We start from the raw sequence: 18,815 nt of genomic DNA, 5'->3' as shown, positions 1-18,815 counted from the left end.
GAGAATGCGGCAGGTGTCGGTTTCTCTGAGACCGTGTCTTCTCGTTCGTTGTATCAGGTGCGTTAGTTGTGACACAATGCGCAGGGTCTTGACAGTGGGGATCAGTTAGCCGCCGATGTATATTGTGGGGTCGGGTGTCGGGTTCGGTGGTCGTCCTCGGGTCCTGTTTCGGAGAACGAGGAGGGCAGATTTAGATGGGGCACATGAGAGACCGCACTTACGGAGGTAATGCGAGATTACGTCGACTGCTTGCTGTAAATTGTCTTGCTGGTAACCTGGGGAGTCTGTGTTAGTCTAGAGCGTGAGATCATCAGCATATAGAGCGTGATGTATGTCAGGTATCTGTGCAAGTTGTGCCGGAAGGCCTAAGAGGGCGATGTTGCATAGCAAAGAAGAGATTACTGATCCTTGGGGGGTTTCCCGGGTGGGGATGTGGAATTTCTTCGTCTTGTACGGTCCGAGGTGTAAGGTAGCCATCCTGTTTATGAGGATGGCGCGGACAAAGTTGTAAGTTGCCTTTCCACATCCTGTGGTTTGGAGTTGTAGGATGGCGGTGCGGGTTACGTTGTAGAAAGCCCCTTGTATGTCCAGGGCTACGATGGAGCTTGGGTTCGTTTTGCTGAGGTGGTGAATGATTGTTTCTTACAATTGTAGGTGTAAGTCTTGAGCAGACAGATGTGCCGGGAAGCCGAACATAATGTGGGGAAAGCGGCCAGTATCTTCTAGGAGTTCTGTAAGGCGTCGAGCGAACAAATGTTCGTATAGTTTACCCACACATGAGGTTAAGGAAATGGGTCGTAGGTTGTCGAACCCCAAGGACTTGGTTGGTTTTGTCAGTAAGGTAATATCAGCGTGTCGCCACTGCGAGGGTAGTGTTCCTTCTTTCCAGTGCCGGTTGTAGCAGTCAAGGAGAGAATCCAAGTGCTCGTCGTTCAGGTTCCGAAGCAGCTTGTATGTAATTTGGTCGTGCCCCGGCGCCGAATTGCGTGTTAACCTTGCGAGTGCTTGTAAGAGTTCCTCGCTTGTGTATGGCTCCTCAAGGTTGGGGTTTGGAGCCCCTTGGTAAACAGGTTAGGAAAGAGGTGACGGAGTTAGCAAGGAGCCAAAAAGCTTCTTTTGAAGAGAGGAAAGCAGCTGGTCCGGGGGTTGAGAGTGATTGTGAATGAGGCGGGTGATGTGTTGAGTAATGGCGGTTTTGGATGGCGTGTTGCCCAACAGGTGCCAGAATATGTTCCATGCTTTCTTTGTTGTGAGGGATCCGTTCAGTTGGTCGCAAAACGTGCGCCAGTTTTGGTTTTGAAGATGTTGGGCGTACGTGAGCGCCTCTTGTGTTAGTTTTGCGATGTGTCGTTTGAGTAAGCGGTTGTGCTTGTTGCGACGCCATCGGTTCAGTAAGCCACAGCGGGCTTCCCACAGGTGGTCAAGGTGTGTATCGGCTGCTGGGAAATCCTGTGTGTATGATGTTCTTGGTGTAATTCTGTTGTAGGTCGGCCAGCTGTTGAGTCCATTCTTCAATGTCTTCCGTGGGTAGTATGGAGGGAAGATGGGCTTTCCGAAGGGCCTCCCAATCGGTTAGTCGTGCCACTCCGGTGTGGTGGCGGGACGCATGATTGGAGACACATAGGGCAATTATGAAGTGGTCGCTTCCCAAGGTGTCCGGCTTCCCTTCCCAGTCTATTTTAGGGACATGTCGTTTAAATGTGAGATCGGGGATGGAATCCCGCGTTACGCTGTTGCCCAGCCGGGTAGCCTCAGTGAGGTAATTTTGCAGGATGAAATGGTAATTTTGCGTAGCGTGAAGGAGGGCCGTTCCTTTCTTTGATGCGTGAGGATATCCCCACGTAACATGCGGTGCGTTAAAATCCCCGAGGAGTATGCAGTGATTGTTTCCGGTGAGTCGGGCCACTGTATGAGGTTGCTGTTCTATGGCCGTGAGAGGCTGGGTGGGGGTCTGTACAGGTTTAGGATAAGTACGCTTTTTTCCCGCTTGTCGCGAGGAATGAGCTCTACCAAAACGTGGTCGATATGGGACGCCGTGTGTATCACTTGGGCCGGAAGGGTACGCTTGACAAATATTGCCGTGCGTTGGTGCGGTGGGTTGGTGTAGGTGTTGTAGTCGCGCAGCGTGGGTGATGGGGTGTCCGTTTCTTGTAGTGCCAGTACGTCCGCGGGGTTGGTGGCCGTGTAGAGTTCAAGGGAGGCTTTCTTGCTTTTAAATGATCGACAGTACCACTGGTATACCGTTATAGGGGGCTGCACTGTGTACCTATTGGTCATTTTGTCCTCTTTATTTTTTGGCTTGGGGTGGGTCTTCGAGGAGGAGAGTCTGCTCAAGGGCGGAGAATCGTTCCGTGAGAAGACGGAGGGTGGCGTCGGCCGCCTCCGTGATTGTTTTAGTGAGGGATGCCGTGGATTTTTCGATATACTGCTCGACATATGGTACGATGCGGGCTGTGATTTGCGTGTTCACAATTTCTTCTACTTGGGCTCTCGTGAAGGGAGTGGGAGCCTCGGTAGGCGGTGGGGGTGGATGAGGTAGTGCAGCGCGTTCGGCTTCCAGTGCTTCCACTCGGCTGAGAAGTTTAGCGTTTTGCTCCTGCAGTTGTTTGATGAGATCGCGGAGTGAGACGAGGTAGGGAAGGGGGGGGGGGGAATGGGGCGTGTCGCGTTGGAGGGAGAAATGAGCGGTAGGAGAGAGCGCAGCTACAGCTGACCAGCTTACCTGGTTGTCGGTGAGAGGACTTTTCTTGTTGGTCGAATCGATTTTTTTTTCGGGGCCTGTCTAAGCCTATTTGAGGTCAAAACTGCCATGTCGGCATTCGGGCAGGAGAGAGAGGAGGGGGGTAAGGGGGGGGGGGGGGAAGGGGGGGGGGGGGCTGTTCGTCGTCGTGCCGGGGGCCGCGTAATACTGCTCCGCGGGCTGCACGTTGCCGACTTCAAGAATCCAGTAGTGACCCACAGTGGCATTGCACTCGACTTTATTGGGTCCATGTGCCGACAGCCGTCTACTAACCACCTTCTAACCTGCCGATAGATGCGATAGGGCAGCACGAACAATAATGATGTAACTTCATACAGTGTGACACGTGGTCTAGTCCCTCCTTGCTGGACGGACATGGTTGTCTTAATTGCCCGACAGGGTAAATATTATATAGACTAAAAAAATGGGTTAGCGTTGGTGCAACGACGTTTAAATTCAAACCATTTATACTCTCGTTTCACCTTGATAAATTCACAAGTGCACCCGCAAGCGTATGGTCAAGTGGGCGAGCTCAAAGGCAGGCGAGCAAGCAGCGTGAGTATATTGCTTTCATGGCTTGCAGTTCGTGCACAGCGTCGGTCCGGCCCAACCGTTTTCTAGCCGGTAGCGTTAAAGTCACTGCCACAGTCTGGCAGCTCTCGGCGATCTGAATCTTCGTTTTAAAGCGGAGCTTTAGATGGTTAGGTGAAAGGAAAATCCGACGGTCCCGTGTACGCAGAAAACTCCTCCGGAGCAACCCCATTCGTATGCGCGCGGAAACACCATCTTGATGGAAAAAGCGATCAAAAACGCAGCCGAAGAAAGAGGAAGAAAACACGATACCAACTAGCCCAACCTTCCGTTCTGTTATGAAAACACCAGGTTGTTAAGCAGTTAGAAGTAAGGCGAGAGACCCGCCGCAGTGGCTCAGTGGCTATGGCGTTGTGCTGCTGAGCCCAAGGACGCGGGTTTGTTTCCCGGCCGCGGTGGCCGCTTTTCTGATGGAGGCGAAAAGCGAAAACGCCGGCGTGTTCGAGATTTCTGCGCACGTTAAAGATCCCCAGCTGGTCCAAATTAATACGGAGCCCTCCACTACGGCGCGCCTCATCGCCTCCGTTGCGTCGGCGTGTTAAACCTCATAATTAATCAACCAACCAACCAATACATCAATCAGTAAGGGGAGAGACATTGGCTGGGTTTATAGATGCACTCTTCGATATACCAACACTCGTAAGTGGTGGTGGTGGTGGAAAACATTTATTTATAGAAGGTTATATGCATGGGCTGAATCCAGAAGGGGCCATCCCCTACAGATACTGGGTGAAAGTCCCCAGTTCGGGACCCCAGTGGTGTCGGCTGCCGCTCGGGCTCGCCGGACCAAGGCTTGTTGGGCCAACAGGTCAGAGCAGCCGCGCAGCTATAGGGTCGTCTCCCAGTCCTTCCAAGTTGTGTTGGGTTGGGTGGGACAGCGGGATGGGAGGGAGGCCCACACCATGCGGTAGATGTCCGAAAACACCGCTCCCCAGAGTGGGCAGCTGCCGGAGCGCCGCTTCGGAGGGAGCGAAAAACGAGTCTCTCTTGCAGCAGAGTGCACGCACAACGAAGTTACTGCGTCCAGCACAGCTCAAGCGACAACGGCGAGCAGAGTCGATTGGGTATAGGCGGTGAAGCGTCAACGTGGCAATGAGAACTCCGGCCGCGCGTTACTTCGAAATAGGTAGGCCATGCGTTGTACACATCCCCGAGGAGCACGCTTACGATCAGCGAGATGCGTAATTGCCCGGACCACGCAACCAATTGAGAAGAACTGCGAGTTGGGCTTGTTGGTATATGTTCATGATGGGGACAGCGCAAAACAAAACTTAAAAGAAAAACCACGGGACAAACCGCTACTAGCGACTGAAAGGTTTAATCGTTAAAACACATACAAATATATACACACAATCAAAGCCACCGCCATCACAACTTGTACAGTACAATCTACCAGCTTGCACAATCGTGGAGAACAACAACCAAAGCACTGCATACAATCAGACCGCACGTGTACAAACCCAGAAAAACGTCACGGCACACTTTATCAGCCTTTTTTCAAAAAATCAAACTCAGCGTCTGTTAACAAGACAGGTGGTTTGCTGACACAGGTATTTCCTTCTTTTTTGATGTAAGATGTTTAATTACCTCCCTAGTTGCCCGCTTTCGGTGTTTGCCAAGAACGATGGTGTGTGGCAGCTCCGGACGGCACGCGCATTCCTCGTGGCTGCGGTTGCCACCAATGAGCGTGAGTGGCAACTCCGGACGGCCCGTGCACTCCTTTGCAATGCATGTCTTGTTATCAGACGCTGAGTTTGCTTTTTTGGAAAAAGGGACCACTGTGCCGTGACGTTTTTCTGGGTTTGTACACGTGCGGTCTGATTGTATGCAGTGCTTTGGTTCGTGTTCTCTGCGAACGTGCAAGCTGGTAGATTGTACTGTACAAGTTGTGATGACGGTGGCTTTGATTGTGTGTATATATTTGTATGCGTTTTTACGATTAAACCTTTCAGTTGCTAGTAGAGCTTCGTCCCCTGACCTTTCTTGTCCAAGTTTTGCTTTGCGCTGTCCCCATCATGAGAAACCAATTGACTGAAATAACGCGTACCTAACGTTGGATGAAAAACTAGTCTTATTCTTTAGACCGGTCATTGCAGACATGCGCACACTTCTTTTCGTGCAGAACGGAGGAAGCATTACGAAGAAAGATAGCCATGGTGCTGAACCGCAACAATAACGCCACGATTCGTGAGACTTCTCGGTACGTCCAGCTGGCAGCCAAGTACGGCTACTTGGTGATCCTCGTCAACACGCTGCAAAAAGAGCTTATGACTGCCGAGGTATGTGTTATATTGAATTATGGCTCGTGCATACTTGCGAAATAGCTGGTCTGCTCGGCTTCTGATGTCATGGGCGTCTGAAGAGCTGGATTGTTCCAGCAGCCAGAGTATGTACGGGTGCTATGAGAACAGGGTTTGCTTCTAAATACAGGGTTGGGCTGATTAACACGTTGGGCTCCTCACAGCCTTCTGTTAAGGCAAACGACTGCCAAGCGCATAATGTAAAGACTTTTCTAAAGTGTTGCATTTACCATGCTTGTCAATAACACTCCAGCGGCGTTCTGCGGGCTGCACGGACGACCCTTATCGGTGACACACGCTTCGAGATAGCTTGCATCTGCGCGTGCGCGGCCACCCGGACGCGACCAGGATTTCTTTATTCGCGTTTTTTGCTGCCGATACTACAGAATATGTCTGAGCCGCCAAGAGCGCTGTTCGCGACATCAGTAGGGGCTTCTGGCCACTCTGACACGTGTGAGCGAGAGCGCCTGACGTGGAGCGCGTGAAGAGTGTACGGTACACGAGGAAGAACAGAGTACGGGGAGATCGCCAAACTTCTGGAACAGTTTCTGTTCCTGATTCGGCGCTGTCTCCAGGCAGCTATCGCACGATATCTGGCCGAGTGGACCGGCCCCGCAAAGACTGAACTTCGATATTGTTCGAGCGCACAGCTTTATTATAGTCTAAGAGGGGAGATGTAGGGGCTGCTGGCCACTGTGACACGTGTGAGCGAGAGCGCCTGACGTGGAGCGCGTGCTCCGAGGCGGTCTGGAATAAAGAGTTCCATTCTTGCTGCTGAACGAGTCGGTCGTCTCTCTCGTGGGCTTCGAACAACACCGGCCGCGAGGCGCGCACGCAGTGCGGGAGTTGTTCAGCGCGCACCGCTGCTGCGTCATCATTGGTCTGCTGCGTCTTCCCTCAGAACAAAACTGCCGCGTCATTGCTCTGTCAAAGTTGCAGACTATGAGTTTATGCGCTGGGGTTGGTCGCTGGTGGACGGCGCCCATGGTTGGATTTCCCAGAGCTGCTTTTATCGTTCTAGTGGCCACGCTTAGAGGTCAATGAACCGAGAGTGATCGAATGGTTGTTCACGATAATGTTGTGCATTTTCTCGCAGGAAAACAGGGAAAAGAGCTGACAGGCACATTGATAATACGATAACTAAATTATATGACAACATTACAGAATATGATTATGAGAACTTGGGACTGGTGAACTTGTGAACTTTGAGACAAAACGAAAGCTTTTCATGCCTCGTCATTCAGTCGGCCTTCAAAGTCTTTGAGCCGAAACTGGCATTCAACACCCGTTGCACAAAAAAAGCCTCTGGACGCCTCCACGGAGTTAGCTGCAGTTCGAGTCATCCAAAGCATGACTGAGCATTAGTGAATGAAACTGTGAATTAAGAAGGATGACAAGGCAAAGTTGGAATAATTAAAGTGAAATAACAGGAAAAAAGTGAGTTAGAACGACACAGCAAATTAACAGGCATGACTGCGAACTAAAAGGGATCAAAGTAAATAAATGGATGACTGAGTGAACTGAATTTAGATCAAGGCTATTCTCTCTCTCTCTCTCTCTCTCTCTCTCTAGATCAAGGTGAATAAGGACGTATCAAAATCATTTACAGAATTCAAAGTCGAATTATGAATTATGAAGGAATTATGAATTATGAATCGAATTATGAAGGAAGACAAGGCAAATTAGGAGGAATCAATATGAATTGCCAGGTGTCAAAGTTGCACAAATTGAATAAAAAATGTATTAATCTGGATAAAAGTTAACTAACGGAAACCAAAGTAAATTAGGATGAACCAAAGAAAATTGCGAAAGAACACACAGGAAATGGTAAGAGGTTAATGCGAATCAAGCGGAATTAGAGTGAATAAATTTGAACCAAATTGAACTAAAGCGGATCACTGAATGAATTTGGGTTATCGAAGTCAAATAAAATGAAGCAAACAATCAACAGGGTGCAAAAGTGAATTAAGATGGATTCAAGTGAATTAGGAAGGAGGGCAATGCAAATTCAGAGGAATAAGTTTGAATTCAGAAGAATCAGATTAAATCGTATTGCTTCACTGAGTGGACTAAGTTAGATCTAAGCGAATTAACAAGAGTCAAAGTAAACCAAATGAATCCAAGTGTATTAAGAATGAAGACTGCGAATTAAGAATAATCAATGTCAATTAAGACTCATTAGTTGACTGAAGTGAAGTAATAAGTGATTTCAATGGATAGAGCAAAACCAAAGTTAATTTAGATGGATCAGAGTGACGTAAGGAAGATGACAAAGAGAAAAGAGCGGTATTAATGTTAATTAAGAGCAATGAAGGTGAAATATTTTAAATCAAAGTGAAATAAGCGGATCATTTAATGAAACACGGCATATAAAAGTAAAACAATAAAATAAGGAACCAAAAGGGAGTAAGATAGATCTAATTAAATTGGGTGGACGACAATTACTGAGCAATTAAAACGTATAAGTCAGTGACTTAAAAGTTATGACTGAGCAACATATGGTGGATAGTTCGGGTCTTAATTACTTGACCAAATTAGCTATGTCATGCCCAAAATCTCGCTCAATTATCTTCAAAATCAATGACTCAACTTCTTTAATTGCTCAGTAATTCGTCCTAATTCGCTGCCATTGACTTTATTATCGTAGTACTCTATATTACTAGCTTATTCACCCACTTCAATCGCTCTGTCATTCATCTGAAATCACTTTGATTCACATTCACTTATTATCTCATTCACTTTATTTCTATTTGATCTCATTCAATTTATTCCTCTTTGCTTCCTCTTAATCCTTTTCATATAAGCTTATTCTCCAAGTATTCCGCTTCAGTTCACATTCATTTCTTTTACTTCGCAGTGTTTACACTCAATTTTCTTTGTCTTTCTAATTACTTTGTATCTATCTCAATTCACTTTCAGCGCTTGTTATTCACTTTGCTTCATCCTAATCCACTTGGATATTGCTTGATTGCTCTAATGAAGCGACTTAATTTACTTTGGTGCCTCTTACATCACAGGAAATCCTTCTAAGTCAGATTGATTCCTCTAAAATTTGTTTTTTTTTCGTGCATCCCAATTTACTTCGATCCATTTCAACTCCCTTTTGGTTCGTGTTTGTTCAGTTTGATTAATCGAAATTTATTTTTATATACCATATTTCATTGATAATCCGCTTATTTCAATTTTATTTACAGCCTTTCACTTTTATTTTTCTTAGTTCACATTGATACCTCTACATTTCTTCGTCTTCTTTCGTACGTCACCATCATTCATCTTAATTTAATGTGGTTAGTGCTAATTCACGTTTATTCATCTTAATTCACTTATTAATTCATTTCAGTCAAGTAGTGCATATTAATTCACATTGACTCTTCTTGATTTGCTTAGTCTTCATTCTAATGCACTTGAATTCATTTGGTTTGCTTTGATTCCTGTAATTAACTTCGATCTAACTTATTTCACTATGTGAAGCAATACGATTTAATCTGATTTTTCTCAATTCATACTTTTTCTTCTGAATTTGCATCACCCTCCTTCCTAATTCACTTGGATCCATCTTAATTCCCTTTTGCACCCTGTCGATTGACATTCCATCCTCTGTCCACACTAGCCTGACAACATACATGCACGCTCATCCCCACCTACACGTTTTCCTCGAATGGATCCCTGGCCACCAAGGCATAGAGGGTAATGAACGAGCTCACGCTCTGGCCCGCGACGCTCATTTCCCGGGCAGCCCTCAGCCGTGGCCTGACGAATACAATTCGAAAGAGGATAGAGCAATGCATCATAAAAGGCGCCGCGAACATCTCGGCAACCTCCGCAAAGCAAGAATGGTACTTCCCTCCCCATCTAAATTCATGTCACGGAGACACGCTACATATATTAGACAGGCGCAGACATTGTCCCTCCCCTGTGATCTGTTCCTCCACTACATACAAAAGTCACCAGGCCGTCCGCACTGTCAGGTATGCAGTGGCTATCCGGGCAACGAACATACATATTGGCGCTGTGTACGGGCGACCTCGTCTTCCACATTTCTTTCGACCAACCCCTTCCCCCCTGATATTCCCTACTCGTGGTCTGGCTGGGCCGCTCCCCCTGAAAACCTACGGGCAGCCCTGCGGTCCCTCTTGGCTGCCCACATTGAAACTCTTTGTGCACCTCCGCCAAGCCCGTTACCGTCGGAGGACCATGGGACACCCCCTTCCTCCGAGGACTCATAACTCCGCGGCTCGGACTTGAGCTGCAGAATAAAGTTTCATCTCTCTCTCTCTCTCTCTCTCTCTCTCTCTCTCTCTCTCTCTCTCTCTCTCTCTCTCTCTCTCTCTCTCTCTCTCTGTTGATTGTTTGCTTCATTTTATTTGACGTTGATATACCCAAATTCATTGATTGATCCGCTTCAATTCAATGTGATACAAAAAAAATTTCTTTAAAGGCCAACTGCACTCAAAATTTCGACTTCTTGAAAACCCTATTTCCGTATAGTCTGCTTAAAAAGAAAGCAACATGCAAAATACAACAGCTGAAATACGCACGTGGACGCCGCAAGCGGCCAGCAAAAAGCGGCGATTTTGAAACCGAAACCGAGGAGAGCGCGGCCATTGCAGTGACGTTGCAGCCGTCCAGCGAGCGGCCGGACGGTCACCAGTTCGGGAGAATGTCTGCGCGCAAGCTCTACGCGCGCACGGGGCAGCAGAGCTCGACCGGTTCTCCCGCTGCGTGGCTGGCCAGAGGAAAAAGCCACCGTCGGCTGGAACGTCACAGGCGCGTCATGGCTGTTTACGCGATCCGCCGGCAGGTGCAGAGTGGTCTGCGGCGGAGCCTTTTTAAACGCTTCTGACTGATTAACGAGGCGTTTCACGGGGCTACCACTTGTGTCTCAGCTTATTTGGGGGTACTTACTACGCATTAAAAACAAATTTGGCCGAGGTGAAATTTGAGTGCAGTTGGCCTTTAATTCCACTTGATTCGCATTAATATCTCACCATTTGGTTTGCCTTCTTTCGCAATTTTCTTTGATTCATCCTGATTCAGTTTGTTTCCCGTTATTTCACCCTTACCAGCCTAATTCATTTATTTATTCCCTTTCTGCAACTTTTATTCCTCCTCGCCCGCGTGTACGAGATTTCGGCGCACGTTAAAGGTCCCCAGGTGGTCAAAATTAATCCGGAGCCTTCCACTACGGCGCTCCTCATCGCCTGCCGCTTCGTCGGCGCGTTGAACCCTACAATGAATGAATGAACCAATGAACCTTGATTCCTTGCAATTCACATTGATGAGTCTTTAATTGGCCTTGTCTTCCTTCATAATTCCCCGCACGGGGCACCTTGAGCAATCTTGGTGACGGTACTGGCGATACCGCGGACCCCGAGCCCCCAAACATAAGCTGGATCCAACCGTGGCGATGTGTTTATAGGTGGAGGGTTAGAAACCACGAACGGTGGCCGTCGGAGCCCAGGTCAAGCTCCGGCGGATGGGCTCCCTGTCTGTTCACCAGGCAGGGAGCTCCGGGACCTCTTTGGCTACCAGGGTAAGGTCAAAGAAGAAAGTACCCCCGTCTCCCTGCTTTTATACTATGCTTTATGGTATTGTCTAAACCCCCCCCCCCCCCAACCGTGATCGGTCCCTGAAAAGGGGCCGCACCGAAGTATCCTTTCCTCCGTTGCCGTCGTTAACCTTTCCTGAACCGGACCATTTTTCTCGATTTCTTGTGATGGAATCCCTCAATCCAACCCACCCTCTTGCATCTCAGTCAGTCTTCTTGATCGCCAAGTATCTTGAAGCCATAGTAGGAAAATCGTATAAATGCAAAAAACAAAGGTCTGGTGAACTCTTAATTGAAATAAATGACAAGCAGCAGTCTGCAAAGCTTCTAGCTCAGACTAGACTGGCTGATCTTGACATCCGGGTCACACCCCATCGGAGCCTCAACAGCTCGCAGGGTATGATATCCGAGACAGACCTCCTGAACGAAACCGATGCGGATCTCCTTGCCGGCTTGAAGGATCAGGGCGTCACTGCCGTGAGACGCATCACTATCCGCAGAGACGACAAGGAGATTCCCACCAAGCACATCATCTTGACCTTTGACCGCGCAGTTCTCCCACAACATATATATGCAGGTTTTATCCGGTGCTCAATACGTCCGTACATCCCGAACCCGCGGCGCTGTTTTAAGTGCCAGCGGTTCGGGCACGGTACGAACTCTTGCCGTGGCCGAACGACGTGTGCGAAATGCGCGGCGCACGATCATCCTAGTGACAACTGCCAATCCGATACCCTCACCTGTGTAAACTGCGGGGGACCGCATGCAGCGTACTCCCGCAAGTGCGAAAAGTTCCAACTCGAAAAAAAGATAATCAACATCAAGGTAACCGAGAACATCACCTTCCCGGAGGCGAGAAAGAGGTTCGCCTCTTTCCCTCTGGGGAGGTACGCTGACGCGGCTCGCCGGGGGGCGGAGCGGCGTCTGGTGTCCACAGGGACCCAGTTCAGCGAGTCTGACCTGGTCCCGCCCCCGCCCCCCGCTGGGTTGCCTCACGCAGCCCAACCCGGCACCACGCCGCTTGCTGAGGCAGCAGCGGTTGTGGCGCAAACCACTCCTGTCGGGACCGGTGCCGCTCCCGCCTCTGTCTCCCCGTCCTCCAGTGCGTTGGAGGGTACCGAGGTGATGGACACCACGGGCCCCGCACCGGCTCCCACCGCCACCGCACCGCCCGTGCCACCTCTGGCACCCCGGACGCCCTCGGCGGTGGCGTCTCAAACGAAGGGCTCCCGAGGGGGGCCAAGTCCGGGGGGCCTGGTCCGTCGGGCACCCCTCGGACATCCGACGATGAGATGGATGTCGGGCCGTTCCTGCCTGCAACGCAGCGCAAGGAGCGGCCACCGACCTCCAAGCCTACAGACAGGCCCAAAAAGCCCAATCCCAGAGTAACAGCCCCGAAAGACGACACATGAACACACACGAACACACACACTCCAGTCATTCTTAAATTTAAATAATGGGAACAGTAAACATCATTCAATGGAACTGCAGAGGCCTCCTTAAAAATCTTGACGATGTGTATGAGATTCTGCATGCCAGTCAGCCAAGTATTATGTGTCTCCAGGAAACCCACCTCAACTCTAAACAAACAAATTTCTTAAATAGGTACATGGTATTCAGAAAGGACAGGGTTGGCTGCACCCACTCTTCAGGAGGTGTGGCCATTATCGCCTTGAAATCATTAGCATGCCACCCTCTCTCTTTAAACACTGTCCTCGAGGCTGTAGCGATCCGTACGATAATATTTAACAGGTTGATAACGGTAAGCTCCATCTACATTCCTCCTGATCATGCACTTTCGAGCTCTGATTTCGAGGCGCTGGTCGACTAGCTTCCCGAACCATACATACTAACAGGCGACCTTAATGCGCACAACTCTCTTTGGGGCTCCTCCAGAACGGATGCCCGAGGTCGCCTGATAGAGAAGTTTCTTACATCCTCCGGAGCATGCCTTTTCAACAAAAAACAGCCTACATACCATAACTTAGGACACAATACATACTCGCATCTTGACTTGGCGATTGGTTCCGCAGTTCTCTTTCCATGTCTTGAGTGGGGTGTGGGCACAGACCCATATGGTAGTGACCATTTCCCCACTTCCCTAACGTACATAGGTAAAGGCCCATGCAGTCCATCTTCCCATAACAGGTTTAATGAATCAAAAGCAAACTGGAGTACATTCACAGAAACCTCTAAACTACACCACACTTCCATAAAACACCTACACGTGGAGGAAGCCGCCCAACTCGTCACGGCGCACATCCTCGACGCTGCCGAAAAGTCCATTCCCCAGGCCTCCAGTGGGTCCCGCACCCCAAGGAGGCCCTGGTGGAACGAGGACTGCAGGCGGGCGCGAGAGGCCCAGAACAAGGCGTGGGGTGTCCTTCGCCGGTACCCCACGTCAGATAACCTTATTTCTTTTAAACGGGCAAAGGCTTTTGGGAAGCGAGTGCGTCGTGAGGCGAAAAGGGAGAGTTGGCACACTTTCCTCACTTCCATCAACTCATACACTGACGCACACAAAGTCTGGACACGAATACGAAAACTAAAAGGACAACAGACACACAGCCTGCCCCTGGTTAGTACAACAGGGGACACACTGGAAGACCAGGCTAACACACTTGCACAACACTTCGAACACGTGTCCAGTTCAGCACAATACACAAACACTTTCATGAAACACAAAACATCTGTAGAAAAGAAGTCCCTGCGTGATAACAACAAGTCGCACACTACTTACAATTCTCCTTTTTCTATTCATGAGCTGAAGGTTGCTCTGAGCACATGTAAGCCTTCAGCTCCAGGTGCAGACAAAATCACATACACCATGATACAACACCTACACCCAGACACTCTGGAAACACTCCTACATCTATACAACAACATATGGCTTTCGGGGCACATTCCTCGCTTTTGGAGGGAGGCCATAGTAGTGGCTTTCCTGAAGGAAGGAAAGGACCCTTCCTCTCCTGCTAGCTATCGGCCCATCGCCCTCACAAGCTGCCTGTGCAAGCTCCTCGAGAAGATGATAAACAGGAGACTCGTGTACTTTCTTGAGTACAATGGTCTTCTCGAGGGCTGCCAGGCAGGCTTCAGGGCGGGGCGGTCCACGAACGACCAACTCGTCGCGCTCGAGTCCTATATAAAGGATGCTTTCCTCCACAAACAATATTGTATGACGGTATTCTTTGATCTGGAAAAAGCGTACTATACCGCGTGGCGGTATGGCATCCTAAGCGACCTCAAGTCCTTCGGCATGTCAGGTAACATGATAAACACACTTGCCAGCTACTTGTCTCAAAGAACCTTTCGTGTCTCAAAGAACCTTTCGCTCAAAACATGGCAAACACACTGGAGTGAACAAACAGACAACAAGTTACACGTAATAAAACCTCAATTGGGACCATACACCACCGACACACGCAATAGATACTCTGAAGTCGCCTTGGCCAGATTACGGATAGGGCACACCCATGCAACGCACTCGTATCTGCTGACGGGATCTTCTAGACCCCAGTGCAGCAGGTGCGGAGAGGCCCTATCCGTAGTGCACATACTACTCACATGCAAGGCACTTCACACAACACGACACAAACACTTCAGAGAACTCTACAGACAACATATCCCACTACATCCATCGCAGTTTCTAGGTGACGAAGCCATTGTTTCTGTTAAACGTGTGTTTGAGTATTTGTCAGGCGTTAAGTTTTTAAACCTCATTTCCTATCACGCATAATCAAATCTGGCCCTATACACCAGCCATCACCATTATCTGTAACTGATTTTACTATGTTCGGTTGACATTTTTTTTTGTAACCACTTCACTTCATTAAATAAACTTTCCTCTGGCGCTCTTTGCCCTTAGTCGGCCTTGCGCCATAAAAACCCAACCATCATCATCATCCTTCACAATTCGCTTGGTTTAATCTTAATACACTTTGAATTCTGCAAATAACTTTGATTCACCTTTGTTAACCTTGATCTAACTTCAATTCACTCAGTCATCCGTAGTTTACTTTGATACCTTTTAGTACGCCGTCATGCCTGTTAATTTGCTGTGTCGTTCTAACTGACCTTTTTCCTGTTATTTCACTTTAATTATTTACTTCGCCTTGTCATCCTTCTTAATTTACAGTTTCATTCACTAATGCCCAGTCATGCTTTGGATCACTCTAACTGTAGCTAACTCCGTGGAGGCTTCCAGAGGCTTTTTTGTGCAACGGGTGTTGAATGCTGGTTGCGGCTCAAGGGCTTCGAAGGTAGGCTGAATGACAAGGCATGGAAAGCTTTTGTGTTGTCTCAAAATTCTCATAATCATATTCTGTAATATTGTCATATAATACATTTATCATATTATCAATATGCTTCAGCAGCTATTTTCCCTGTTTCCCTGCGAGAAAATGCACAACATTATTGTCAACAACCATCCGCTCACTCTCGGTTCATTGACCTCAAAGCATGAGCACTAGAAGGATAAAAGCAGCTCTGGGAAATCCAACCATGGGCGCCGTCGACCAGCGACCAACCCCGGCGCATAAACTCACGGTCCCCAAGGCGCGATTACACGCAGCACTTTGACAGAACGATGACGCGGCAGTTTTGTCCGGAGCGAAGACGCAGCACACCAATGTTGACGCAGCAGCGGTGGGCGCCGGGAAACGCCCGCACTGCGTGCGCCTCGCGGCCGGTGCCGCCAACAGCGCTCCTGGCGGCGCAGGCATCCTCTGTAGTATCGGCGGCAAAAAACGCGAACAAAAAAATCCTAAGCGCGTCAGGGTGGCCCCGCACGCGCAGATGCAAGCTGTCTCGAACCGGGTCTCACCGATAGGCGTCGTCCGTGCAGCCCGCAGAACGCCGCTGGAGTGTTATTGATAAGTGTGTTGCTGTCTGTACGTATACAGACGAAAAAGAAAAACGAACTCCGTCGGCATTGTGGTGTCGACTTCACGCGACTAGCGGGGAAAATGCGAAGGGTTCTGTCGATCTGTCCTTAGCACGAAGGTGCCGAGCCATGAGCATACGTTCCAGCGAGGTTAACAATGCCGATAATAATCGAGGAAATACGAGATACTAAATATTTAAGTGTAGTGCGATTATTGCAATCCAAGAGGCGAATGAGGCCAACACCCAACTTCCACCTCATGGCGATTCCATCCTGGACAAGTCAGCCCAGAATGTCGCACTTTAAAGACTATTCCTTTAAAAAAAATTCAGGGAAGCTTGCACTCACGCGCAAGACTTAAATGGGGAAGCTGTTGTAGGTGAGCATTGCCGGACACACAGCTGAGGTTCAGTAGCATTGTTTATTTCCATAGCTGCTGTGCTAGTAATCGTCGTCATATGCATCGAAGAGGTCGTCGTCTTCTTCACGGAGAGTGGTTGGTGGATGCGAACTCATCCTCAGCATTGTAAACTTCCACTAGCTCAATTGGCGAAGCTTGAGCTAAGTCGCGCAAGGCTTGAACCATAGCGAAGCTTCAGGATGCCTTTCCACGTAAACACTGAAGGACACATCACTCGCATTTGCACAAGTTTGAAGTTGTTTATTTACATGTCCCGTCGTTGATTTGCACTGTGCTAGTAGTAGTCATTGTCATATGCATCGATATCGTCATGTTCCTCATGTCAAGCATTACATGCGCGGTAGGGCTTGACGACAGTGCTGGAGTTTTTTTTTTTTTTTGCTAAAGCCTCTCCACGACCGGGAACGCTCGGCGGTCGCCGCGAGGCACGCGCCCACGAGCACTCGGCAGTTTCTGGGTATTTTTTCCTGCAACGGCGAACTGATGGCTTGTACAACAGTTCCGCTGTTAAAAAATATGCGCAGGTTATTTAAATAAACAAGCCTATTGATAAAATCTTTCCTGACCGCCTTTAAAAAGCAGGATTACCATGTCCCACAGGATTATCATGTCCGCCCCCGAAACGGTGGCAAAGCCGTGCTGCAGCATCATTGAAGAAACACGTGCTCATGTGTTTGCAGGCTGTCTATTGTGACACACAGCCGGTGATACAAACACCTTTTAGTGCGCAGCATTTAAGCGTCCGTTCCTGTGGTTTCACGGTGCCGTCGTCCCTCGTTGTAACCGAGCGAACGAAGGGGACACCGAAGACAAACAAAATAGAACGAGCAGGAAAGAGGAAGAGGAAAGTATGGCGAAAATCTAAGGGGAGGGCGGTATGCCGAGACGGCGCGAGACGTTAGAGTGTTTCGGCACTTCATATGCTCCGTGTGTTCCGTGGTTTCCTTGCTGACCGGGACCCGCCTGGGCACTTGCGCATTCGTTCCAGTTTGGAGGGGATTAGTTCCGCGGCCGGCTCTCGCCATGCCCGCGCATTTTTTACGGTGGAGTGCACCCTCCTCGCCGTGCCTTCGCGCGCAGGCGCAGTCGGGTCCCGGACGGTAACCGTTCGTACTGTGCAATTGACCGGGATGCGACTGCGCAATGCGTGTGATTGCGAGAGCCGGCCGCTTAACTAATCCGCATTATCGGAACGAATGTGCAAGTTTCCAGACGGGTCCCGGTCAGCAAGGTAACCACGGAACAGACGGAACACACGGAGTGGTGAAACTTTGTATTCTCTCGAGCGGCGACGCGCTACGAGATAACCGAGAGGACGAAGAGGTCACCGAAGGTGTAGCGAGTAGGAAAACGGAGGATGAAAGTGTGTCGAAAGGCGCGAGCACGGGGCGCGAGACATGGTCCCTCGCAGCGACGGGCTACGAAGCAACGCCAGGGTACTATATCGCGCCTTCGTGCGTCCGCTGACGCGGCTATCACTTCGTGAGACGCAGCAGGTATATGCACCATCACCCAGAAGACTGCAGTTTGCCCTGAGCACGAATTTTGCATTAGGGAGTGCACTAACCGTCAGCAAAAAATTTAGTTGTTCGTTCGAGTTTTTTTCGCTAATCTGAGCTTGACAGAGCATAACTTAGGCTCATATCTTGGTTCAATAGCATATCTTGACATTGCTTGCACGGTCGCAGTCTTGGTTCGCATATCTTGGTTCAATAGATATCTTGGCATTGCTTGTACGGTCGCAGTATCTCGCCGCGTGCAACACGAAGCTGCTGGACACTACGTACTTCGAGCGCGCGCTAAAGGCGTGGGAGGATGTGGAGCCCCTTTGTACGGGATGGTTCTTCAAACCCTGCGACAAGGCGGCTCTTCTTCGTCGCCTGAATCACCTACAAAAAGAATGCGTGGCAAAAGGTGAGGGCTCAGATGGTTTCTCAGAAGTGAACACGAATACATACCTCTCGTTTGCTTCAGCACGCTAATGCAAGGCTCGCAGCCGTTGCGATCAAGCTACACAAGAGGTATTGGTTAAATATAGTTCAAGCGTATATACCAACCTCTAGATCCTACGAAGCTATGGGTAGTGTTTGCGAGGAGAACGTTTTGCCATTGAATAAGGTAAAAGCGAAATACACGGAAGCCGGGGGAAACACTGGAATAGGTGGTCGGAATAGCTGCGGAGATGCAATTCGCAAACAGTAATAACCTGAAGACAAAAATCATGCACCCGTCCGTCTAGCGACGACGGTGGTTGAACGCGAGGCTTTCTCGCGAGGCTTTCTCCACGGGGAAACTAAGTAAAAACGCAATCGACGCCATTCTAAACGACAATG

At 49.1% G+C, this 18,815-nt stretch overlaps 1 protein-coding gene across 3 annotated transcripts in view; it reads left to right on the top strand.

Annotated features, from left to right (window-relative positions):
• Window positions 1-18,815, top strand: part of LOC144155622 (2',3'-cyclic-nucleotide 3'-phosphodiesterase-like) — a 44,971-nt gene that overhangs the window by 12,729 nt on the left and 13,427 nt on the right. For all 3 annotated transcript variants that reach the window (XM_077687180.1, XM_077687182.1, XM_077687181.1), the window contains exons 3-4: window positions 5,454-5,610; window positions 18,228-18,396. In XM_077687180.1, coding sequence (XP_077543306.1) covers window positions 5,454-5,610; window positions 18,228-18,396 — 326 coding nt within the window. The remainder of the gene's footprint in view (window positions 1-5,453; window positions 5,611-18,227; window positions 18,397-18,815) is intronic.

Source organism: Haemaphysalis longicornis, unplaced genomic scaffold (assembly GCF_048455015.1).
Source record: "Haemaphysalis longicornis isolate Haplotype H1 unplaced genomic scaffold, Haemaphysalis longicornis Haplotype H1 scaffold_1, whole genome shotgun sequence".
Taxonomy (NCBI): Eukaryota; Metazoa; Arthropoda; class Arachnida; order Ixodida; family Ixodidae; genus Haemaphysalis; species Haemaphysalis longicornis.
The sequence above is the reverse complement of the archived record's forward strand: the minus strand, read 5'-3'. Positions and strand labels throughout refer to the sequence as shown.